The following is a 26601-nucleotide window of genomic DNA, read 5'->3' as shown; positions in this document are numbered from 1 at the left end:
CAGTATTGGATGCTATGATTTGTCTTTTCTGGGTTCCAGGAAAAGTCTGGAATAGAAACCTTGTCCCTTTTCCTCTTCTGGTACTGGCTGAATAGCCCCCATGTTTAAGAGGGAAAGTACTTGTTTCTGAGCCTCTGCCCACTGATTTGGGGGCAGGTCTGGCAAACCGTGTGGTATTGGCAACATGTGGAAATGAAATCTGTATCCCTGGGACACTGTATTTAAAACCCATTTGTCCTGGGTTATGAATTGCCAGTTTTTTGCATGAAGAGCAATTTTTCCCCCCAAAGGGGCGGCTGAGAGGTAAGTGCTTGGTAATTTTAAAGGAAAGTCATTGAGACTGTTTACCATAGGGGGGTGTCTTGTTATTTCCAGATTTGGAAGTCGAAGCACCCCATTGCTTAATTCTGAGAGTCCCTTGGGACTGAAACCTGGTGCTTTCGGTGTGTCCGGGTTTGACTTGAGTGGATCTGGAAGGAGCTGGAAAGGACCAGTTCTTAGTAGACCACTGCCTACTAAATCTTGGAGGTTGCACTTGTAAGAAATCTTTCACAGTTTGCATAGATTTAGCTTTATCTTCCATCTTCTTTAGAACTTCTTCAGCCTTATTGCCAAACAGATGGTCCTGATGCAAAGGAGCATCCAGCAATTCTGCTTTAACATGATCAGGCAGAAATTGCTCCTTAAGCCAAGCATGCCTTCTAAGCACAGACCCAGTAACAGCAGCCCTGCAAGAGACCTCTAAAGAATCAAAACCACATTGCAAACTATGTTTTCCAACTTGTTCAGCTGAATGCAATAAATCCTGTAAATCTTTATTTTCCACACAGTCAGAAATCAACAATTTTCTGTTTAAGCAGTCCCATGATATGTTGTTGATATTTTAGCATATGAAATTGGCAGTTTAAAGCCCTGATCATCAGGGTTGCAGAAGTATAAACCTTTTTACCCCATCTGTCCAGCGCCCTGGAGTCTCTATCAGAAGGGGTAGGATTTTTAGCAGTAGAAGCCTTGATGCTCTTGGGCCCCCGAGAAATGGTTTCTGGGTCCGCAACTGGATTTTTGAAAAGGAACTTGTGGGACTCAGGAACTCTGTAGTATCGGTCAGGTTTACTAGGAGCCGGAGGCAGGGAATCAGGGGCCATACTGGATTAAACACATCATCAACAATGTCTAGTACAGGAGGTATAGCCAAAGGCCTATGCTGAGGTAGAAGAAGGAAATCTCTAAGCCTCTTTTTGGATTCAGAAAATTCCTGACTTTCCCAGTGGAAATGCTCCCTTAAAGTATGTAAAGTCTCCCCAAAAGAAAAGTCCTTGGGGGGAAGCAGAGGGGATGGTGTCCTCCGCATCAGAATCCTTATAAGTAGGTATGGACAAATCCAGGTCATTATTAGAGTCAGAAGAAACAGAGTCCTCTTTAGAAGATTCATATTCAAGCTCAGGCCTAGGCATCTTAGAAGGTGGGGGGGGGGGGGGTTGACTACTCCTGATTAGAGTAATTAAATCTTCAGCCATTTTGATCATTTGCTTTTCAGGCATAGGGGCCTGAACATGTAGCCTGGGCGTCAGTTTTTTAGACATAGATCGAGATTTAGGCCTTAGTATAGAAGGTGGAGTCAGTTTAATATGCAAGCCTGTAGGCCTGAATACACCCCTCAGAAGCCGGTGCCTGCACACCGGCTCCGGACCCATCCAAGATACAGACATCCACGAGTTCCATAGGTGAAGCATCTCGCAGCATACTGGACTCCGAATGGGTCTCAGTAGAGGCCTGCGAATTAGAAGTAGCGGGTATCAGGGGCTGCGAAAGCACCTCACTGAGTACCGGCGAACTGGCGGCTGGCTTACAAGAAGCGTCGTTGGCAGTTTTGGACCTCAACGGCCTGTCTCTTTTTCTTTGCGTTTTTTCAGAATTCCGGTAGTCAGATGGCTAACTGACGTCATTTCAGGATAATTAAACTGAGAACCGAAATATTTAGAGGCAAAAATGTACCGACAACAGATAGCGCGCTGATTAAATGAAGCACAAAACTGACAGCAAGGTACGTCGTGGTCAGGGCCTAGGCAAGGAATACAGTACAAATGAAAATCTTTATGAGGTATTTGCTTCCCACAAGTAATGCAATTATTAACTTTTACTGGCATCGGTAAGGAGCAAGAAAAAGTTTCCCCAATGGGGTACTTAGCTTTAAGTTGAAGACTTTGGTTCTGAAACTCGAAAACGAAAATTTCAGGAGTCAGCTGACCGGCACTTGCGAACTGCTTCAGGCACCGCACGGCAAGAAAGACTGAGATAATTACGTCGGCTGCATGTTTTATACCCCTGATGACCTGACGTCATGGAAGAAGGGACAGCAACCGACGCAGGACCCAAGACTTTGTTAATCAGGCAGACTGAGGGCAACCTGCCAGCAGATTACACAAATGTAATGACTGCAACATTGAAACACGAAGAACATCCAGCAGTTGGTTCCATATTTATTCATAATGCAGTGTACTGTCCTACCAGACAGACTTTCCATTTCTTTACCAAATGTTAAACCTCAATGATGCTCATTAACTCACAGTTCGACTACTGAAACATGAACTTCAAACTCTGATGTCACAACTCCAAAAACTAATATTCAAAAGACACAAGGGTAAAAACTAAACTGAAAGCACTTTTTGTATTGAAGAAAGCCCCATGCACTCCCCAATGCAGGGAGCAAGAGCTCCACACCCCCAATTTATATACATTAACTCCACAGTCAAACAAACACAAAGAAAGGAGAAATCATCCTAAATGAATCACTGCTGGTGCACATCTGAAAATCATATTTGCAGTGATTTCCTATGGAAAACATTAACTGTCAGTCTGTTCTTTAGTGTCTTGTGTCTCATGCACCATGTGCACATGTAAAAATAACTCAGCAATGTGTAGATAAATGTTAATGCTTGCTGTTATTGCAAAATTAAACCAAATTCTCCATTGCATTCATTCTCTGATACTTAATTAATTCTGTTCACGGATGGTGCAAACCAGAAGCTTATCCCATCAAGCAATGGGACTAAGGCAGAAAACCAGCCTTGTATATTAACCCAGTCCATCACAGGATGTACACATACTCAAACATTCTGAATGCATTAAGAATCAAGAACTGTGATGGAGTAATGTTAAATGCTGCACATCTGTGTCACTCATAAATCAAATTAGGTGTCTAGAATATCAAGACTACAAATGCAAGCAGGCAGGATAATGGCAACTATCACATAATGACCATCATCATATCTTGAATCTATCATTTCAGTCAAAATGATTTGTTGACCAGTTAAGTCATCTGGCTATATCAGAGGTGTCCCATTCAAAGTTCTGGAAGCACTAAATGTTAAGTGACTTGCATTATGCACATTCAAATGAGAGATGGCCAATTAAATCCCAGATTTTCAGTATTGTACCATAACAATGTACTCAAGAAGTTAGTGATCTTCACATTGCATTCCTGATAGACAGAATGGCTCTCATATTGTTAAGACATCATTTTCTCACCTCTAAGATACATCAGGAGGCAAACCATTGTGTATTAGCACCATATGCTAAATCTGTCCAAGAAAGAACACTGTTTAGTAATGAAAAGCAGAAGGCAATGAAACTGAAATCCTCAAAATGACTACCACTAGTAAACAAAGGATACATGAAGCTTTTACAGCAACAATCCAGCAAACGAAGCAAAAGTTTGCAGCTTCCCATGATCTTCAATAATACCCATTCCAATAATGGCTGACTTGGAACAAGTAAAGTGCTGGCATTTTGATGTTCCAGGTTTCTAATATTGAAAAGAGAGCAGGATTATTGCATTTAAATGAATTCAGAAGTCAGTTTTACATTTTTTTCAACAAAACAATGTTCTATATAGCACACACATAAATATTTAAACATTAGAAAAGCTTATAAACATTAATAAAAATTCTGAAACAGTATCTGGATTTTAAGCCCATACATTTACTAGCAAGGTCATGTGAATGACAGCCGTGCATGTTCCATTAAGCTGTTCTTTTCACAGCTGACTGTTCCTAACCTTAAGTCAAACTAAGCTGCAGGCTTGACTTACTGCATGGAGCACTGCAATTACATTTAAAGAAATCAGAAAAAAAAATAAACTTGCTAAGCAGGTCCCTAGGATGAAGCCCAATCAGTCCTTATCGCAACACCCAATCAGAACAGCACTTAAGTGATGTTTAATAAACCTAAGCACTGTTAACACTAGGTAGCATACTGGTGACCAATAGCAGACACTGCCAGATGGCAAGAATAGCAGCAGAAACTTTTAAAAGCTTTTAGAACTTCAAGTTGTCAAACTTACATACAGAAAATGTGGCTGAATTAAGTGTCTTAACAGCTTTTAAGGTCATTTGTTCTTCAGACGGTCACTTGCACTGCTATGTTCGTTACACGTTTTCTGAGGCTTTGAAACATGTCTCTGTAACTAGCAGTACATGAAGATGAAGCTGTTGCAAATAACTGATCAGTCTCTCTGATTTTAATCCTTTATTAAGTGTTCTTTTAACATGGATGCCAAGATTCATCTCTCAAGTACTGCTTTCAAGGTGAATTTTTTGGCACCTATTTCTTGAACACACAATATGCTAGTTATAACTGGAGACCCAATTATAAGCCTTGGTATGGCAAATTAGTAAAAAAGATGCTGAGATAAGACAGACAAGCTTCAAAGTCCAACAATCCAAACATATTAACATTCTATAGAATTAACCAAACAAATGAATTTTGAGTATAGTAGAGAGTCGATTATCCGAACGTCAATTCAGAAATGTCAGTTATTAGAACCAGCCTTCCAAAGTTTTCAGGTAGGAAAAATCTTAAAAGTCTGAATATGTAAACATTATACATATTTGCTTGAGCATGTTTTTTGAGCTTGTAGCCAGCTTGTGTGTGAAAACTATTCTTTATTGTCCATTGGAATCACTAAATGGTTGAAAAGTGTATTCCTGCATGCAGAAAAAAACAAGATTTTAGAAGTTTTTTATCCGGTTCAATTACATGTTTAATTATACGAACAATTTGATTATCCAAACTACCTTAGGTCCCAGTTAGTTTGGATAATCGACTGTCTACTGTAGTAGCTGTTGAAATTGTTTTTGATAGCAAATAACAGAAAACATTTAAAATTAGGCAGCAGAGATTTTATCAATCTGTTAAGGCTTTACCACATACCTTGGACATACATCTGCCAAGTGCTGGATGGACTCTCTTAAATTCATATACTCCAAACGTTTTAAACATTGTTGGACCTGTAAAAAAGTTAATAAAATTTGTGTAGCTTAGAAGGACTTGCATCTGAAGTCACAGCAGATAAATATTCAGTTTACAGAGCCGAAGTGAGAATTCTATTTTTATATTTTGCATGGAATGAACATGTTAAGACACTGAACATAATCTTCTCCACTGAAAGAAATGAATGCTCCCTCTTTAGTTTTAGTAACAGAAATCTTAAAATTCTTCTTTCTAAATTGTGTTTATAGACCCTTTCATTAATTGGTTATTGCACTCTGATTATGCATGTTTGACGATGGAGGGAGGAGGTTGTCTATCAATTCCATCCAAATGTACTCCCAAGCAACTGTCTGACCCTACCTACCCTTACTCTGTTCTCCACATATCTCACTCTTCCTTAATTACATTCACAAAACTACACTTCCAAATTCATGGGGACAGAGTTCGACAGGTTTGTCTTTTATGCAAATAAATTTTACATTTCAGACTAGTACCAACAGTCTAACACTCAAGCCTCCTTGTCTCTAACCTACCACTCTTTTTCATGTCTACTATCAAGCCTCCCTTTTGGAATTCCATGAATTCAGATCCTATCTTTTCTATTTCCTTTCCTTTCTCTGCACTTTACATGCTACTTGCCCTCAATGTCTCTCTGCCCCCCCCCCCCCCATGCACTGCCACTAGTTATCTATCATCTTGTTCATTGTCTAAATCACCACAACCCCAGGAAAGACGTTCTGAATGGGAAGCCTTCCATAAATGCAAGTGAAGCCTCGCTATTACCCAAAACAGGAAAAATATCTTAATTTCCCCCAGTCTATGGAACATGCTATACATCCACGCAATCTATTCAAACTTGCCAGTGTCCTGTCACACCGACAAAAGACGCTTCTATAATATTTTCAGAAACCACTAGAGCTTTAAATAAACCAAGTTCCTGTTAATGGAGTATAAGAATTTGCATTTTGCCAATGAACTCACGGTTTTCATTCTATTCTGTAACCCTGCCAGTGCATTCAGATGCCATTGCCATTGCCTAATTAGTGTGACAGCTGCCAACCTTCACATCATCTGAAGCAGAGACTATAAACTGCACAAATTTCTAGTTATGTCAGCTAAAAGTATCCTTAGCAGACATGGAACCATCTCCAGTGATCCGCCTTACAAATGACAATGATGCTCTAATACCAAGCTCTGCTCTCTGCTATTCAGCCACCTTTCCACCTACTGCTATAAACTGGGGCTCAGCTGTGACCTAAGACTACATATCAACCATATCCATGTCAGATGTAATCCAATCATAATACTGAAGCAAACTGCACTAACGAAACTCTCTCATTGAATCTATACTGGAAGAAATCTAGTAGGTCACCGACATGCAAGACAAACTTTTAAGAATTTCACAGTTACAACAGATAGTTGGGGTCCATTACCATAAATGTAGATGTTCGAGTGTATTCACTGTTGCAGTCATCACATTTGGGTTATCTGCTTGCAGTAGCCCTCAGTCGGCCTCATTAACAAAGTCTTGGGTCCTGCATTGGTTGCTGTCCCTTCTTCCATGACGTCAGGGGTATAAAACATGCAGCCGACACCATTACATCAGTTTTTCTTGCCCCAGATGTCAGGTGCACCCCTAAGGGGAAGCAATTAAATCTATAAATATACAAGGTTATACCTCCAACAAAAAAGCAAATATGCCAAAAAGCTTTTGAGTATAGTAATGGAGAGTAGAGGTATAGCCAAAAAAAATAAGGGGGCAGGAGGCAGGGTAACCAGGACTGCAGTGAATACACTTGAACATCTACTACGTTGTGTTTCACTGTTGCAGTCATCACATTTGGGTAGATTCCCAAAGCTAAGGATGGGAGGAGGAATTTAGATAGCATTAGGACCAGCCATAAGGCCCTGCAAGACTGCAGTGGCAAAGCCAGCTCTGGATTTAGAGAAAATTGGCAGATGGTAATGCTTAGTGAAAGTATGTACAGAATGTACAGTTGTGTACCTACCATAAATGTAGATGTTAGAGTGTATTCACTGTTGCAGTCATTACTCTTGGGTTATCCTGCTGGCAGGCTACCCTCAGTCGGCCAGAATTCCAAAGTCTAGGTCCGGCATTGGTTGCTGTCACCTCTTCCCTGACGTCGGAGCGCCAGGGATATAAAAGATGCAGCCAACACCATTTTCTTCAGTTTTTCTTGCTCTAGACGTCAGGTACCCCAAATTGGTAGGCTGAAAAATATGCCAATAAATGCATGCACAAAAATAACATTTCCTTCATCTACAAGCAAATACACCAAAAAGGTTGTATAGGATAGAGAAGTGCAGATAAGTCCCAGCAAAGAGAAGGGGGATGGTGGGTGGGTAACCTGTCTGCAACAGTGAATACACTCGAACATCTACATTTATGGTAGGTACACAACTGTACTATGTTCATCATGTTTCACTGTTGCAGTCATTACTCATGGGTAGAATCCCAAAGCTGAGGATGGGTGGCTGGGCTAAATAGGATTAGGAGAGGCTATGAGGCCCTGCAGAACTGCAGTGGCAAAGGCTGCTCTGAAATTAGAGTAGAGAGGCAAGTGGTAGTGCATTGTAAAGGTGTGCACTGAACTCCGGTTGCAGCCTCTAAGATATCTTTGGTTGGTACTCCTCTGAGGAAGGCTGCTGAAGTGGCTGCTGCTCTGGTGGAATGAGGCCTAATGCCCTTAGGCACTGGTTTGCCATGTTGAAAATAGCAGAAATGGATGGAATTGCCTATCCATTTAGAAATAGTCTGTTTTGAGATGGCCTTTCCTTGTCTTCCTGCAGCATATGACACTAAAAGTTGCTCAGTCTTTCTGAAAGCTTTAGTTCTGTCCAAGTAGAAGCGTAACTGCCTGTGTATGTCCAAAGAATGCAGAATTTTCTCACCCTTGTTCTGTGGATTTGGGTAAAAGGTAGGCAAGTGAATGGTTTGGTTGAGGACCACACTGGACACCATCTTAGGCATAAATGTAGGGTTTGTCCCCAGAGAAACCCTGTCTGAATGAAAAATGATGAAAGGTTCCACAGCCATGAGTGCTTGTAACTCCGAAACTCGCCTTGCAGAGGGTATTGCTAGGAGCATAGCTGTTTTCCAGGATAAGAATTTTATATCTGCTGTTGATACTGGCTCGAAAGGAGGCAATGTGAGTTTTTCCAAAACATAATTGATGTCCCAGGCCGGAATTGGTGCTCTCCTTGGTGGCCTAATTTTTTTGGCCCCTCTGAGGTACTGCCTTATTAAAGGATGAGAAAAGATAGGTGGTTTCGTATTGTAATGGTCTGAAATGGCAGAGGCATGAATCTTAATTGATGAGAAAGAAAGGCCTTTGTTCAGCATCTCAGTTAGGTATTGTAAAATCTGAGGTATATTTGGTACAGACATGTCAATGCCTTGTTCCTGGTTCCAAGCACAGAATCTCTTCCATTTTTCTGCATGAGATTTTCTGGTACTGGGCCTCCTGGCCTCCAAGATAACATCCATAACAGCTTTTGAAAGAGGAGTGTTCTGAATGGCTACATTATCCGCCATGCTGCCAGATTTAAGGTTCTGAGTTGGCTGTGCAGGATCTGATTGTTTTGTTGGGTCAGCAAGTGAGAAGTTTGAGGCAATATCCATGCTGGACCTTGAGACAAGCTCTTTAGGATTGGGTACCAGTGCTAGCGTGGCCAGTCTGGTGCAATCAGTATCATTTTTGGCTTCTCTTGTCTGACCTTTAGGAGTACTCTGGGAAGGAGAGGCAGTGGGAGAAAAGCATATGCTGTTAGATTTTTCAGCTGAATGATAGGGCGTCCACTTTCCATGCTTGCTTGTGATAAATCCTTGTGCAAAATCTCTGCAATTGACAGTTGTGAGGGGAGGCAAATAGATCTATGTCTGGGCATCCCCATTTCCTTATTATCATGCTGAAGACTTGTGGATCCAGTTTCCATTCGCGGGGATCCATGAGGTTTCTGCTTAGTTCGTCTGCCAGAGTATTTGTTTTTCCTGGCAGGAATTGTGCTTGCAAGTGAACTTGAAAAGCCAATGCTGTGTCCCATAAGGTCATTGCTTGTCTGCAGAGGGGGTAGGAATGTGTACCTCCCTGCTTGTTTATGATCCACATGACGTAGTGTTGTCTGTCTTTATCAGTAACTGTCCTGGATGAAGCAGGTCCTTGAAAGCTGTCAGGGCATTTTGAACAGCTAGCATCTCTTTTTGATTGATGTGAAGATGCATTTGGTTTGCAGGCCATGTGCCCTGAATACATTTTCCTGCCATATGGGCCCCCCAGGCATAATCTGATGCATCTATTGTCAGTGTCTGTCTGGCTGTGGGTAAACTGAATGGCAGACCCTTGTTGTGGTGACAGGCCTCTCTGCCCACTATCGAAACTCCTGTTGTAGGCAGGGAATGAGTGAAATTACTGTCTCCAAGCTGTGGCAATGCTGAGTCCAAACATTTTTCAGATACCACTGTAGTTTCCTCATATGCAGTCTGGCATATGGAATTAGTAGAATGCAGGATGCTATGAAACCCAAGGCCTGCAGGTTTTCCTTGCAGATAAGAGGGTTTTTGTCGCCAATTTCTTGAAGTAAGTAGTCAGTTGCTTTTGCTTGTCTGGCGTGAGATAAGCCATCTGGGCAGTTGTATTTAAGCTTGCACCCAGGAATATTATCTCTTGAGAGGGCACTAGTTTTGATTTCTTTTCATTTACTGTGTACCCTAGGCCAATTAATAATATTTTTACAAACGCCAGATGCTTTAGAAGAGTGTCTTTGTTCTCTGCTTGAATTAGGCAGTCGTCCGAGTAGGGATACATTTGAATTCCTTTTTGTCTGCAAAACGCAATTACTGGTGCCAGGCATTTTGTGAAGACCCTGGGCGCAGTAGATAAGCCAAAGGGCAGTGCTGAGAATTGGTAATGCATTGAGCCAGCTATGAATCTGAGGTATCTTCTGCAAGATTGTCTGATTGGGACATGCAGGTATGCCTCTTTTAGGTCCAAAGTTACGAGCCAAGCCCTCTTGCCCAGCATGGGCAGTAGCTGCTGTACAGTCAACATCTTGAATTTTGGAACTTCCAGAAACGTATTTAGTATAGACAGGTCCAGTATTGGTCTCCAGGTTTTGTCCTTCCTGGGTACTAGGAAAAGTCTGGAGTAAAATCCTTGCCCCTGCTCTTGTTGTGGTACTTGCTGAATGGCCCTCATATCCATGAGGGCTGTAATTTGCTTTTGTACCTCTGCCCATTGATTGTGTGGCAGGTCTGGCATGCCCTTTGACCTTGGTAGAGTGTGAAAATGGAACCTGTAGCCTTGGGACACTATGTTCAGGACCCATTTGTCTTGGGTAACCATTTGCCAATTTGATGAAAAAAGTGCTAGTTTTCCCCCTAAGGGGGCTGTCAAAAGAAAACTGCTTGGAACCAGTAGAGGAAAGTCATTGGGACTGTTTCCTGTAAGGTTGTGATTGGTCTTCTCTGCTTTTGGAGATAGGAGCACCCCATTGTTTAGGCCTGTATGAGCCTTGGGGCTGAGATCTGCCTCTGGGATGCCTGTATCTGCCTCTTTGTGGTCTGTCTGACACTGGAAAGGACCAATTTTTAGAAGGCCAGTTCCTGCTAAACCTGGGTGGCTGTACCTGTAAGAAATCCTTGACTGCATGGATTTTGCTTTATCCTCCATTTTTTTCAACACCTCTTCTGCTTTAGTACCAAACAAAGTATCATGCTGTAATGGTGCATCTAATAATTGCTTTAACATGATCAGGCAGATTCTGTTCCTTTAACCAAGCATGCCTTCTAATAACAGAACCTGTAACAGCGGCCCTGCAAGAGGCCTCTCATAACCACATTGCAAAGTATGCTTTCCCACTTGTTCAGTTGCATGCAATAAATCCTGCAATTCCTTGTTCTCTGAACATTCAGTATTTGTCAACATTTTCTGTTTAAGCAGTGGCATTAAATATTGCTGATATTTAAGCATATGAAACTGACAATTTAAAGCCCTTACAGCCAGGGTAGCAGAAGTGTAGACTTTTTTCCCCCATCTGTCTAGAGCCCTAGAATCCCTATCAGAGGGGACAGGTTTTTTTGCAGTGGAAGCTTTAACCCCCTTGGGACCCTGCGATATAGTTTCTGGGTCAGCAGCGGGGTTTTTATATAGGAATTTATGAGAATCCGGGACCCTGTAGTATCTGTCTGGCTTAGTCAGGGGACAGGCCGGACTCTGAAAATACATAATCTACAATGTCTAGAACAGGTGGAATAGCAAGGGGTCTGTGCTGAGGAAGAAGCAGAAAGTCTCTGAGCCTTTTCTTAGATTCAGAATAATCTTGGCTCTCCCAGTGGAAATGCTCCCTCATAGTATGCAGGGTTTCCCCAAAAGAATATTCCTCAGGATGAGAGGCTGAAGGAATGGATTCTTCAGCATCAGAATCCTCATAGGGATGCATGGAGTAATCCTGTTCAGAAGAGGAATCAGAGGAAATAGATACCTGATCAGAAGAATCATAATCTGTCTCTTGCCTAGGCCTCTTATCAGGATTGGGATGGAAGCCCCTGATCAAAGTAATTAGGTCTTCAGCCATTTTGAGCATCTGTTTTTTAGGCATGGAAGTCTGAGTAGGAGTATGCTGTACTTGTTTCTTTGTCTTTAGAGCTGCTTTAGTCTTTGTCTTTGAATCTGAGGATGGCTTAATATATAGTTGTGTAGGTCTGAAGACAACTTCAGAAGCCGATGCCTGCTCAGCGGCTCCGGACCCATCTGAGGGAATGATTTCCAAGTGTCCAATACCTTGAGTATCCAGAGGCCTAGTTGGCTCCACATGGGAGTCGGTAGCGGCCTGTGGCTCTGAGGTAGCGGGTGCCAGGGGCTGTGAAAGCGCCTCACTGAGAACCAGCGAACCGGCGACTGGCCTAGTAGAGGCTTCATCATCGGTTTTGGACCTCGGATGCCGATCCTTGTCCTTTTCCTTGCGTTTTTTGTAAACTCCGGTTGTCGGCTGGTCCGACGGCATTATATAATTAAATCTGCGGCCAAAGTAATAAAATGCAAAATCAAACCAACACTTGATAGTGCGTTGGTCAAATCTAGCAGAAAAGCGACAGCTAGCAAACGTTGTGATCAGGGCCTAGGCAAAGAATACATTAAAAGTGAAATCCTTATGAGGTATTTGCTTCCCACAAGAAATACACCCGTTAACTTTTTCTGACATCGGTCAGGAGCAAGAAAAAAAGTTTCCCCAACGGGGTACTTAGCTTTAATGAAGACTTTGGTTCTGAAATTCGGATTTGAAAATCTCAGGAGGTGGCCGACCGGCACTTGCGAACTGCTTTTGCTTCGGGCACCGCACGGCAAGAAAGACTCAAGAAAATGGCGTCGGCTGCATCTTTTATATCCCTGGCGCTCTGACGTCAGGGAAGAGGCGACAGCAACTGACGCCGGACCTAGACTTTGGAATTCTGGCCAACTGAGGGTAGCCTGCCAGCAGGATAACCCAAGAGTAATGACTACAAAAGTGAAACACGATGAACATCTACAGGTAGCAGCTTCTAGGATGTCCCTGGTAGGGACACCTCTGAGAAAGGCTGTAGAGGTAGATGCAGACCTGGTTGAGCGGGGTCTGATCCCCTGTGGGATAGGTTTTCCATGGTGCTTTTAACAGAAATAAATGCAATGGCCTAACCATTTGGAAATGGTTTGCTTTGAAATAACCTTCCCCTCTGGCCCTGCAGCAAATGCCACCAGCAGTTGTTCAGATTTCCTTTGAGGTTTAGTCCTGTCCAAGTAGAATCTAAGTTGTCTGTGCACATCAAAGGAGTGCAGAATCTGTTCCCGTTTGTTCTGTGGATCAGGAAAGAAGGTTGGCAAATGAATGGACTGATTAAGGGCCACAGTGGATACCACCTTGGGCATGAAGGAGGGATTGGTCCTGATGGACACCCTGTCCGCATGAAAGATGATGAAGGGCTCCACTGCCATAAAGGCCTGTAATTCAGATACCCTTCTTGCTGAAGTGATTGCTAAAAGGAAAGCTGTTTTCTAAGAAAGGAATTTTAAGTCCGCAGTAGCAGCTGGCTCGAAAGGAGGAAGAGTGAGTTTCTCCAATACAAAGTTAAGGTCCCAGGCTGGAGTTGGAGCTCTCCTGGGTGGTCGTAAATTTTTGGCCCCTCTGAGGAACTGCTTGAGCAGTGGATGAGAGAATAGGGGAGGTTCTGTGTTATAATGAGCTGAAATGGCTGAGGCGTAAATTTTGATGGAGGAGAAAGACAGGCCCTTGTGAAGCATCTCAGTTAAGTATTGTAAAATCTGAGGTAAATTGGGCACTGCTGTGCTCATCCCTTGAGACTGGTTCCAGGCACAGAATCTTTTCCATTTTTCAGCATAAGATTTTCTAGTACTAGGCCTCCTTGCCTCTAAAATGATATCCATCACTGGTTTACTGAGGGATGGTAAAGGAGAGATTAGGAAATTAGCCAGGCTGCTAGGTTCAGTGTTTGAAGCTAAGGGTGCAGAATCTGGTTCTCCTGCTGAGACAATAGGGTAAGAGTCAGGGGCAGGTGCCATGTTGCCAACAGTGACACACTGCGCAAGAGGGGGTACACCAGTGTTGACGTGGTCAGTCTGGTGCAATCAAAATTGTCCTTGGTTTGTCTTGTTTGATCTTTAGTAGTACTTTGGAGAGCAGAGGCAGAGGAGGAAAGGCATAAACTGATAGGTTTTTCAGGCAGAAGGACAGAGCACCCACTTTCCAAGCTTGTTTGCGGGAAGTCCTTATGCAAAATTTGTCCAATTGATAGTTCTGGGGGCGGCAAACAAGTCTATATCTGGGCTCCCCCATTTGCTTGTCAACATGTTGAAATTCCTTGGTTCCAGTTTCCACTCGTGTGGGTCCATGAGGTTTCTGCTTAGTTCGTCTGCTAGTGTATTTAGTTTTCCTGGCAGGAATTGAGCTTGTAGATGCACTTGGTAGCTCAGGGCTGTGTTCCACAATGCCATGGCTAGTCTGCAGAGGGGCTAAGAATGTGTACCCCCCCCCGCTTGTTTATGTACCACATAACAGTGGTGTTGTCCGTCTTTACCATTAACTGTCCTGGAAGAATGTGGTCCTTGAAGGCTGTCAGAGCATTCTGTACAGCTAAAATTTCTGTTTGATTGATATGCAGGTGCATTTGACTTGGGTTCCATTTGCCCTGAATGCACTTCCCTGCCAGGTGAGCCCCCCATGCATAGTCTGATGCATCTGTTAGGGTTTAGGTGGCAGGGGGTAGTGTGAATGGTAGTCTCTTGTTCTGGTGGCAGGCCTCTGCCCACCAAAGGAACTCTAGGCGTAGGCTAGGTATGATAGGAATCATTGCTTCTAGATCCTGAGAATGGTGACACTATAAGCTTTTTAGATACCATTGTAGTTTCCTCATATGCAGTCTTGCATATGGAATTAGAATAATGCAGGAGGCCATGAACCCCAAGGCTTGTAGTATTTGCCTTGCAGATAGCAGGGTTTTTGTGGCCACTTGTTTGAAGTAGGTTGTCAAATGAATTTGTTTCTCTGGTGTGAGAAAAGCCATCTGGGAAGTTGTATTCAAGCTTGCTCCCAGGAATATAATTTGTTGACAGGGTACTAGGTGTGATTTCTTTATGGTGTACCCCAGACAAGTTAGCACCCTTTGTACAAAGGCCAGATGATTCAAAAGTATGTCCTGGCTTTCTGCCTGAATTAGACAATCGTCCAGGTATATTTGAATATTTCTTTGCCTGCAAAATGCAATGACTGGCGCTAGGCACTTTGTCAATACCCTGGGCGCAGTAGATAAGCCAAAGGGCAGTGCAGAGAACTGATAGTGCGTGTATCCTGCTTTGAAGCATAGGTATCTTCTGCAAGAGTCCCTGATTGGGATGTGCAGGTATGCTTCCTTTAGATCTAGTGTTGCCAACCAGGCGTCTTTGCCTAGCATAGAGAGCAACTGGTGAAGAGTCAGCATCTTGAATTTTGGAATCACCAAAAAGGTGTTTAGAGTAGACAGGTCCAGGATAGGATGCCATGAATGTCTTTTCTGGGTACCAGGAAATGTCTCGAGTAGAAACCTTGTCCCTTTTCCTCTTCTGGTACCAAGTGAATAGCCCCCATGCTTAAGAGAGAAAGGACTTGCTTTTGGGCCTCTGCCCACTGATTTGGGGGTAAATCTGGCCACCTGCTTGGTGTTGGTAACATGTGGAAATGAAATCTGTATCCCTGGGACACTATATTTAAAACCCATTTGTCCTGGGTAATGAGTTCCCAGTTCTTTGCATGAAGAGCAATCTTTCCCCCCAAAGGGGCAGTCAGTTGAGAAGTGCTTGGAAGTTTTAAAAAGAAGTCATTGAGACAGTTTACCATAGGGGGGAGTTTTATTACTCCCAGATTTGGAAGTGGAGGCCCACCACTGCTTAGTCCTGTGTGTACCCTGGGAATGAAGCCTAGGAACTCTGCTGGATCTGGGTTTGGACTGAAAAGGTCTGGAAGAGGCAGGAAAGGACCAATTCTTGGAAGGCCAATGCCTACTAAATCTTGGAGGTTGTACTTGTAAAAAATCTTTAACAGTTTGCATAGATTTAGCTTTTTCCTCCATTTTTTTAAGAACTTATTCTACTTTGTTGCCAAACAGGCGGTCCTGGTTTAAGGGAGCATCCAGTAACTTTGCTTTAACATGATCTGGCAAGGATTGCTCCTTAAGTCAAGCATGCCTTCTAAGTACAGACCTAGTTACAGCAGCCCTGTAAGATGCCTCTATTGAATCAAAATCATATTGCAAAGTATGTTTTCCAACTTGTTCAGCTGAATGGAGTAAATCCTGTAAATCCTTATTTTCAGCACAATCAGGATCAACATCATTTTCTGTTTAAGCAATCCAATGATATGCTGCTGATACTTTAACATATGAAACTGGCAGTTTAAGGCCCTAATGGCCAAAGTTGCAGAAGTGTATACCTTCTTACCCCATCAGTTAGGGGCCAAGCAAGATTCCGCAAATTCATCATCAACAATGTCTAGTACAGAAGGTATGGCTAAAGGCCTGTGCTGGGGCAGGAGTAAGAAATCCCTAAGCCTCTTTTCAGAATCAGAGAAATCCTGACTTTCCCAGTGAAAATGCTCCCTGAGAGTATGCAATGTTTCACCAAAAGAGAAATCCTCTGGGGGGAGGGGAGCAGAGGGAATAGAGTCCTCAGCATCAGAATCCTCATAGGTAGATAAGGGTAAATCCTGGTAATCAGAGGAAACAGAAAATTCAGAATCCTGGTCAGACGTATCATAAGAAAACTCAGTCCTAGGTCTCTTAGAGGGGGAAAGCTCGTTTCCCCTGATTAAAGTAATAAGGTCTTCAGTCATTCTTATTTGTTTTTTAGGCATAGAGGCCTGACCATGCAGTCTGGGCGTCAGTTTTCTAGGCATGGTTCGTGTTTTAGGCCTTGAAGAAGAAGAAGACGGCATTGGTTTAATATGGAAGTCAGTAGGCCTGAATACACACTCAGAAGCCGGTGCCTGCACAGTGACTCCGGACCTATCCAAGGTAGAGAGAGATCCACAGGTTCCACAGTTGAAGCATCTCGCGGCATACCGGACTCCGAATGGGTCTCAGTAGAGGCATGTGAATCTGAAGTAGCAGGTATCAGGGGCTGTAAAGCACCTCACTGAGTACCGGTGAACTGGTGACTGGCTTAGGAGAAGCGTCGGCAGCTTTGGACCTAGGCGGCCTGTCTCTGTCTTTATATTTGCGTTTTTTCGGAATGTTGGTAGTCAGATAGCTTACCGAAGACATATCAGGATAATTGAACCAAAGTACTTAGAAGCAAAATTATACTGACGACAGATAGTTCGAGGTTTAAATAAGGCACAAAACTGAGAGCGAGGTACGTCGTGTTCAGGGCCTAGGCAAGGAATACAGTACGAATGAAATGAGGTATTTGCTTTCCACAAGTAATGCAATTATTTACTTTTACTAACATCGGTTTAGAGCAAGAAAAAGATTCTCCAACGGGGTACTTGGCTTTTAGTTGAAGACTTCAGTTCTGAAACTCGAAAATGAAAATTTCAGGAGTCGGCCAACTGGCACTTGTGAACTGCTTCTGCTTTGGGCACCGCACCGTGTGTAGGTGTGTGTATACATATATATATATATATATATATATATATATATATATATATATATAAATATAATCACACACACACACACACACACACACACACACACACACACACACGTAGCTGGCTCTACATCTTGGGGATGTAGGGGGGGCTTGTCCCCTTGAGGTTTTTAGGAACATTAAGAATTCACATTTGGAAAGAAGTGCAGCTACACATTTTGGGAAAAACATGCTGGCTCATTCAAAGACTTAAAAGCAACAATACTAGTACAGTCTGGGATACATTTAAGAGAGAATGATAAAAATTCCAAGTTTGTTTTTACAGAAGAAAATTGTGCATATACTTAAATACAGCATAGTATAACCTTAAGGTGTTAATTAAATTAATTTGATGTGCTTCCTAAATTAGCATCTATTTTGTATTGGTTCTTTATGTTGTTCAACGCATTTTCATTTGTTAATTTAGGATTGTGTTTTCTACTTAAATACCAAAATCTTAGTAAGTTAAGTGTTTTTCATTTCATTCCAAAGTATTTTACCAAGGTATTAGAGATTAATTGAAGATGGTGGTGGTATAATAAACTCTTGTTTTTTCTTTTTTTTTTTTTAGATTTTTTTCATTTTTTTTTTTATTTTATTGTATTTTACAGTTCTTTAGTCATTCGCGAGAGAATATCATGCCTGGCAATTTGCATTAGCTGCCAATATCTACATGCTGTGACTGACAATGGAATCTCCCTTGGTTAGAACTAAACCAAAGGGTAGAAAGGTCACACAGACAAACCATTCAGTAAAAACAGCAAGAAAATCCCAGCCAAACTAGAGTTTTCACTATGTGATATCTTAACTCTCCTGTAATGGAGGCCAATGGGATATATGCAAATGACCCCTTAAACAAATTGTTTTAGCTACATGGCTTCTGAATGCCCATGACATTCTTAAAGCCTTTATGATTACATTCAGAGCAATAAAGCCAAACCCCACTAGCTGTGGACATGTACGTTTCAGCCTTTTTACTGACCTCATCAGCACAACATAAGTGGATAATTTGGCTATACTTCACAAACATAGGGTCTTTAGGGACAGCTGATGCCCATAAACATTGAGGTGCCTGGAAAATATCCCAATTAACATCCAAACCAAAGTGTACAAAGGTCACACAGACAAACCACTCTTGGTTGGAAGGGTTGTGTTGGTGAAATTACTCTGTAAATGCTACAGGGAAGATTAACATGGTGAGGATATCATTTGTGTATTGCAGTGCTAGGTATTAAGCAAACTTTATTACAAAGTTAGCCGTTTTGTCTACAAGTCTGAGTCACAATTCTCACTCGGTTCTCCTTCCCTGTCTCTTCAGACCTTGTAACCCAGTGAAGAACATTTCTAGGCCCAGTCTTGTGATCTAACTTGTCCAATTAACTGCCATTACCATATAACACATCGCTGGCCTAATACTTCTGGGTGGATATTTCATCATTTTAAACTCTCAGGAGTCACGTTTCACTGACAATATTCATATTCATGAGGACAATCCTATGAAAAATGTTATATGATGATAAGACTAACAAACTATTTATACTAGCATGTTCAATCAGCTATTCCCAAATGGACAATTAAATTTAAAGTAGGTTTGTTTTCTGTAGATGGCAGAAAGAATAAATGGAGTAAACGTATGTGGCATAAAATATAGAAATACATTCCCAACAAAGGAAAATTCATCAACAACCAAAAACATTAAAATGCTCCACAATCAAATTTACAGAAGAGGGTTAAAAAGAAATGATCATTTACTCCTTAAAGGCAAGCAGCAAAAGGATGAGTGCAGTAAGTGATCAAGTTCCTAATTGCTGCACTAATTACTGTGCCCTCTCCCTTTAGTGTTAAAAACTTTTTTGGGGATCTCTACATAAAATTTTCCATCTACAAGCTCATTCAGATGATTGACATCAAGTGTACAACTTGCCAACGCATCCTTAGGCTCTGTGACTTTAAAGTTAGCTTTATTAATTTAATGGGTTTCAGAGCAAAGCCCCCAGCATGAGGTTTGTATTGATCCGTCTCCCACATAAGATACGTGAGTCTATTCAACTGAATGAGCTCATAGTAATGTAAATAGTAGAAGCGTGATCAACAAATGCCACCAAATCAAGTAACACACCATGTCAAGTAGCACACCATGTCAGAGAAGATACAATGTAGTATTCAATATATATTGCAGGATTTCATTTAATTTTGCAAATAAATGAAACTATTTTTAAATAATTAAAATAAAAAGCTAAAAAGGTACACTCTTTGGAACTATCAGTGCTATAAAAACTGCACATGGGGGATGGTTGTAAAGAAAGAAGGTATGATTTTTGTAGTAGCTGCTGTGTCATCAAGAAATTGGCAAAAGGAAGGAAAACAGAATATCATCAGTATGGGAGGCATCACATGTCTTACTTCCTACTTGGTTATACAACAGCACAATATTCATTAACCTAATAGTTACAGTGGATATAAAAAACTGTTAAAATGCCAGGCTTATGTGATATAAAAAATGAGACCACAATAGATAATTTCAATACTTTTTCAACCTTTAATGTGACCTGTAACCTGTACAATTCAATAGAAAAACAAATCTGTTAGGGGAAAAATATAAAAAAATAAAAAACATACAATTAGCTGGTTGAATAAGTGTGCACACCCTTAAATTAATACTTTGTTGAAGCACCTTTTGATTTAATTACAGCACTCAGTCTTCTTGGATAGGAGTCTATCAGCATGGCAGATCTTGACTTAGCAATATTTGCCAACTCTTCCTTGCAAAAGCACTCCAAATCTGTCACATTGCGAGGGTGTCTGTTGTGCACAGCCCTTTTCAAGTCACCCCACAGATTTTCTATTGGATTAAGGTCTGTGCTCTGGCTGGGTCATTCCAAAACTTTAATTCTGGTGAAGCCATTCTTTTGTTGATTTGGATGTATGCTTGGGGTCATTGTCGTGTTGAAAGGTGAAATTCCTCTTCATTTTCAGCTTTCTAGCAGACTCCTAAAGGTTTTGGGACAAAAGTGACTGCTATTTGGAACTGCTCATAATTCCCTCCACCTTGACTAAAGCTCCAGTTCTAGCTGAAGAAAAGCAACCCCAAAGCATGATACTGCCACCACCATGCTTCACCATGGGGATGCTGTTCTTTTGGTGATGCTAAGTGTTGTTTTTGCGCCAAACGTTCCTTTTGGAATTGTGGCCAACCTTGGTCTCATCAGACCATAACACATTTTCCCACATGCTTTTTGGGAGACTATGTATTGTTTTGCCAATTTTGGCCAGGCCTAGATGTTTTTCTGTGTAAGAAAAGGCTTCCATCTTGCAACCCTACACCATAGGCCAGACATATGGAGAATAGAGGCGACTGTTGTCACATGTAGTACACAACCAGTACTTGCCAGAAATTCCTGCAGCCCTTTCAGCATTGTTGTAGGTCTCTTGGCAGCCTCCCTGACCAGTTTTTGTCTCATCATTTCATCAATTTTGGAGGGACGTCCAGTTCTTTGCAATGTCACTATTGTCCCATATTTTCTCCACTTTTTGATGACTGTCTTCACAGTATTCCATGGTATATCCAATACTGTGGAAATTTTTTTGTACCCTTCTCCTGACTGATACCTTTCAACAATGAGATCCCTTTGTTTTATAAGCTCTCTGCGAACCATGGCTTTTGATATAGCAGGCAACTGAGTAAATGTCAGGAAAATCCTACTAGGGCAGCTGAACTTTATCTGCGGTTAATCAGAGTCTCTTTAATTGATGCAGATGTGTACCCAAGAAGAATGAAGGTTGTAATTAAAGCAAAAGGTGTTTCAACAAAGTATTAATTTAAGGGTGTGCACACTTGTGCAACCAGCTTACTGTATGTTTTTTATTTTTGATATTTTTCCCCAACAGGTTTGTTTTTCAATTAAATTGTACAGGATATAGGTCACATTAAAGGTGGGAAAAGTTTTGAAATGATTTATTGTGGTCTCTTTTTTTATATCACAAAAACCTGGCATTTTAAAAGGGGTGTGTACACTTTTTATATCCACTGTATATATTTCTGCCTGGCTCTGGGTTGTAGAAGAATGAAGCCCTAACTGTGACCCACTAAGTTCAATTAGTAGCTCATGCACTGGAAGGTCCAATGCAGGGGGTGAGAGGGGCAGCATTTCGTAGACATGTCCAAATGGGGGAGGGATTTGGTTGCTTCTACTGTGTGAAGCTTGTTGCTCCAAGACGGACGTGAGAAGGTTGACCTTGAAGCAACCCACGAGAAGAGGTAGGGTGTGGATGTGACCACCCAAACCAAGAAAAGTAGACCTTGCATGGACAAGACAACCCAAGCCAATGAAGGTAAAAAGTACAGTTGTGTACACTTACCATAAACATAGATGTTCGAGTGTATTCACTGTTGCAGTCCTAACCAATGGGTTATCCAGCTGCTGGTAGCCCTCGATTGGCCAGAATACCAAAAGTAAGTAAATAAGACATCAGCTGTCGTCGGTTGTAAAGGACATCAGGACGTCAGATACAAAAGGAAGCAGCCGACGTCACTTCCTCAGTCTTTCTTGCCATAACAGTCAGAAGACAAGGCTTAAACCAAAAACAAGTTTGTCAAATAATACCAAATTTAGCCTGTACCTTAGGAAAAGAGAACAGGAGAGGACCAAAAAGGGGGAAGGAGGGAGGGAAACAGGACTGCAACGGTGAATACACTCGAACATCTACATTTATGGTAAATGTACACAACTGTACTATGTTCATCGTGTTTCACTGTTGCAGTCCTAACCAATGGGTTGATTATCAAAGCCCAGGGAAAAGGGAGGAGGAACCAACAGCATCAAGGATTGGAGAGAATGCCCTGCAGAACAGCAGTGGCAAACCCTGCCCTGGCTCTAGAAAACAAATGCAAATTATAATGCTTTGTGAAAGTGTGAACAGAAGACCATGTGGCAGCCTCCAAAATGGCTTTAGTAGGGACCCCTTAAAAAGGCTGCAGAAGTGGAAGCTGCTTTAGTGGCGTGGGTCCTAACCCCTTGAGGAGGAACCTTGCTATGAAAGGAATAACAGAAAGTAATACAATGTGCAATCCATTTAGAAATGGTTTGCTTAGAAATAGATTTGCCCTGAGCTCCAAGGGCAAAACTGACCAATAGCTGTGCTGATTTCCGAAGGTCTTTAGTCCTGTCCAGGTAAAACCTGGATGGTCTGTGCACATCAAGAGAATGTAGGATCCGTTCATCTCTATTTTGAGGATTAGGAAAGAAAGTAGGAAGGTGTATGGACTGATTAAGAGTCAGACTAGAAACCACCTTAGGTATAAAGGAGGGGTTGGTTTTCAGAGACACCCGATCTGCATGGAAAATAAGAAAAGGCTCCATGGCCATCAAAGCTTGCAGCTTTGAAACCCTCCTTGCTGAAGTCATAGCCAAGAGGAAGGCAGTCTTCCAAGAGAGAAACTTTAAATCTGCAGTGGCATCTGGCTCAAAAGGAGGAAGAGTGAGATTCTCTAGAACAAAATTAAGATCACCCCATGCTGGAGTAAGTGCCCTTCTGGGAGGCTTTAAGTTGTAAGCACCTCTAAGAAACATTTTCTTCAGGGGATGAGAGAAATTGGGTTGCTCAAAAGAACAATGAGCAGAAATGGCTGAAGCATGGATCTTGATAGAGGAAAAAGAAAGACCACCCTGAAGCAAATCAGCCAGGTATTCCAGGATCAGAGGAAGGGTAGGCTGAGAAGAATATGCCCCAGTAGCGTGCATCCAATGAGAGAATGTTTACCATTTGCCAGCGTAGGACTTCCTAGCGCTAGGCCTCCTGGCCTAAGCATGTCAATCACCTGCTGGGAAAGGGAAGAAGAAAAGGATGGAGTCATACAATGAGCCATGCTGCCAAATGGAGAGACTGAAGATGAGGATGTAGAATGTTTCCCTCTTCCTGAACCAAAAGATCTGGCTTCAGAGGAAGATGCCAAGGAGAAAATTGGGAGAGACTGTGAAGCAGTGGATACCAATGCTGTCCGGGCCAGTCTGGAGCTATGAGAATAGTTCTTGGTCTTTCATCCCTGATCTTCAATAATACTCTGGGAAGAGGAGGGAAGGCATAAACTGACAGCAGCGGCCAAGGGAACGACAGAGCATCCACTCTCCAGGCTCTGCTGTGATGCTGTCTGGTGCAAAAAAGTGGTAGAAGGTGGTCCCACCTGAGGAGTGCCCCAATGTTGAATGATGCTGTAAAAGACTGCTCTGTTCAGTTGTCACTTGTGAGGATCCAGGGTCTGTCTGCTCAACTGGTCTGCCAAAACATTGAGCCTCCCTGGAAGAAACAGAGCTAGGAGATGCAGGCCCAAGGATGCCGCTATGGACCACAGATTCATGCTCTGCCTGCACAGGGAGCAAGGATTAGTCCCTCACTGCTTGTTGATGTACCACATGACTGTGGTGTTGTCTGTCCTGACAAGCAGATCTCCTGGACAAAGAAGATGCTTGAAAACTACTAAGGCCTGCTGAACTGTTATCAACTCCTTTAAGTTTATGTGCATGTGCATCTGCTGGGCATTCCAACATCCCTGTATGCATCTGCCATCCAGGTGAGCTCCCCAGGCATAGTCAGATGCGTCTGTGGTAAGAACGTGAGTGGCCGGGGGTGGGCAAAAAGGCATGCCTTTGTTTTGTAGAGAGGCTGTCGCCCACCATAGAAACTCTGTCTGCAGACATGGAAGCAGAGGAATTATCATATCCAGGTCCTCTGTGTGCTGACACCAAAGGTTCTTGAGGTACCATTGCAATTTCCTCATATGCAGTTTTGCATATAAAATCATGAGAATGCAAGAGGTCATGTATCCCAGAGCTTGCAGGTATTTCCTTGCAGGGAGCTGGGACAGACTTGCCAAATGCTTGAAGTAAACTGAAAGAGTTGCCTGCTTCTCCTGGGTGAGATGTACCATCTGGACGGCTGTGTTCAGACTCGCTCCCAAGAATGTTATCTCCTTGAATGGTACCATTTTTGATTTTTCCACGTTGAGAGTGTAACCCAGGGAAGAGAGAAGTCTTTACAAATTCTAGATCCTTTAACAGCTGTTCCTGAGAATTTGCTTGAATTAGACTTATCATCCAAGTATGGATAAATCTGAATTTTCTTCTGCCTGCAAAAAGCAATGACTGGATCCAGGCACTTTGTGAAAACTCTGGGAGCAGTAGATAAGCCAAAGGGCAGTGCAGAGAATTGATAATGTTGCTTGCCTACTCTGAAATGAAGGTATTGCCTGCAACCTTCCCTGATAGGGATGTGCAGATAAGCTTCTTCGAGATCCAACGTTACCAGCCAGGAGTCCTTTTCTAACATTGGCAGCAACTGATGCAGAGTGAGCATTTCGAACTTTGGAATTACCAAGAAAGAGTTCAGAATGGATAGATCCAGGATAGGATGCCAGATGCCTTCTTTTTTTCGGAACTAGCAAAAGTTTGGGATAGAAACCCTGGCCTACCTGCTGAGCAAGAACTGATTCTATTGTTCCCAGATGTAAGAGACAAAATGTGCTTTTCTACTTCTCCCCTTTGGTTTGGAGGAGTGTCCGGGAATCATTTGGGTACTGGAAAGGTGTGGAAAGAAAACCTGTGCCCTAGGGATACAGTTCTGAGTACCCATTTGTCGCCCGTGATGGTGGCCCATACATTTGCAAAAAAGGGCAAACCTTCCCCCTAAAGGACTCTCTGGGCAAGCAAGAACAGGCAGAAGTTGGACAGAGTAACTGAGAATGTTTACATTGAGATGCAGGCTTAGAACTTCCCACCTTGGAAGTGGAAGCATGCCAACACTTAGACCTTTGAGGGGTAGCAACCTGTCCCCCCTAGAAGATTTGTAACCCCTAATCTTAGAACGGTTCTGTCTGCTGGTATCTGGAAACATACAACTCTTAGAAGGGTAATTCCTGTTAAGGCAAGGAGGTTGAACTTGCAGAAAGTCTTTAACTGTTTGCATAGACTTGGCCTTATCCTCCATCTTCTTGAGCACTTCCTCTTCTTTGCTGCCAAAAAGACTGTCCTTATGCAAAGGTACATCTAAAAACTTAGCCTTAACAGGCTCTGGAAAGGACTGTTCCCTGAGCCAAGCGTACCTTCTAATAACAAATCCAGTAGCTATAGCCCTGCAGGAGGCTTCTAGAATGTCAAAACCACAATGTAATGAATGTTTATTGACAAGACTGGCAGAATTCAGCAAATCCTGCATAGCCTTACTCTCTGCCAAAAGAGGCACACTTGCAATCCTAGACTTAATAGTCCCCAAGGTGTGCTGCTGGTACTTAAGCATATGAAAAAGACAATTAGTATACCTAATAGCAAGAGTGGCAAAGGTATAAAACTTTTTACCCCACCTATCTAGGTTTCTAGATTCCCTGTCGGAAGGTGCAGGATTTTTGGTAACAGTGGCCTTAACTCCTTTAAGGCTTTGAGAAATAACCTCTGGATCAGCCAACAGATTCCTGAAAAAAAAACAAATGAGAATCAGGGACTCTATAGTACCTGTCAGGTTTCCTGGGAGCAGGAGGAACCGAATTTGGAGTCAAGGAATTTTCCAGAAAAACATCATCAACCACTTCCAAAACTAGAGGAATAGCCAGAGGCTTATGCTGAGGCAAATCCAAAAAAGTACAGTTTTGTACCTACCATAAATGTAGATGTCCGATAGGTATGCATCTGCAGTCATAACATATGGGTTGTCCTGCCTCAGGCAGCCCTTCGGTCGGCCGGATTCCAAAGTCTGGGTCTGGCCTCGGCTGATGTCGCACTTCACCCGACGTCATAGCTCCTGGGGTATAAAGGCATCAGCCGACGCCATTTTCCTCAGTGTTTCTTGCCCCAGATGCCAGGTGCCCTCTAGGAAGGCTAAATTTGGATAAATGTAGAAAATTCCAAACAGTAGAAAGCAAAATATATATATACATATATACATACAAAAAAATACACCATAATAGATTCCCCAGCTAGCTAAAAGAGGGGTAAGTACCCTAGGAATACCACAGAGGGAAGGAGGGTGGGTAATCCTGACTGCAGATGCATACCTATCGGACATCTACATTTATGGTAGGTACAAAACTGTACTATGTCCTTCAAGGATGCATCTGCAGTCATAACATATGGGTAGAATACCATAGCCAAACTGGGGAGGAGGCACTAAGATAATG

At 42.4% G+C, this 26601-nt stretch overlaps 1 protein-coding gene across 1 annotated transcript in view; it reads right to left on the bottom strand.

Moving 5' to 3' along the window:
- NEPRO (nucleolus and neural progenitor protein) overlaps positions 1-26601 on the bottom strand; it is a 324864-nt gene that overhangs the window by 229990 nt on the left and 68273 nt on the right. Inside the window, exons 3-4 of the mRNA XM_044072737.1 lie at positions 5212-5288; positions 3674-3805 (exon numbers count right to left, since the gene is read on the bottom strand). Coding sequence (XP_043928672.1) covers positions 3674-3805; positions 5212-5288 — 209 coding nt within the window. The remainder of the gene's footprint in view (positions 1-3673; positions 3806-5211; positions 5289-26601) is intronic.

The sequence above is a fragment of the Protopterus annectens genome, chromosome 5.part0 (assembly GCF_019279795.1).
Source record: "Protopterus annectens isolate FY-2018-M chromosome 5.part0, PAN1.0, whole genome shotgun sequence".
Lineage (NCBI taxonomy): Eukaryota > Metazoa > Chordata > Ceratodontiformes > Protopteridae > Protopterus > Protopterus annectens.
This window is presented reverse-complemented; position numbering and strand designations above follow the sequence as displayed.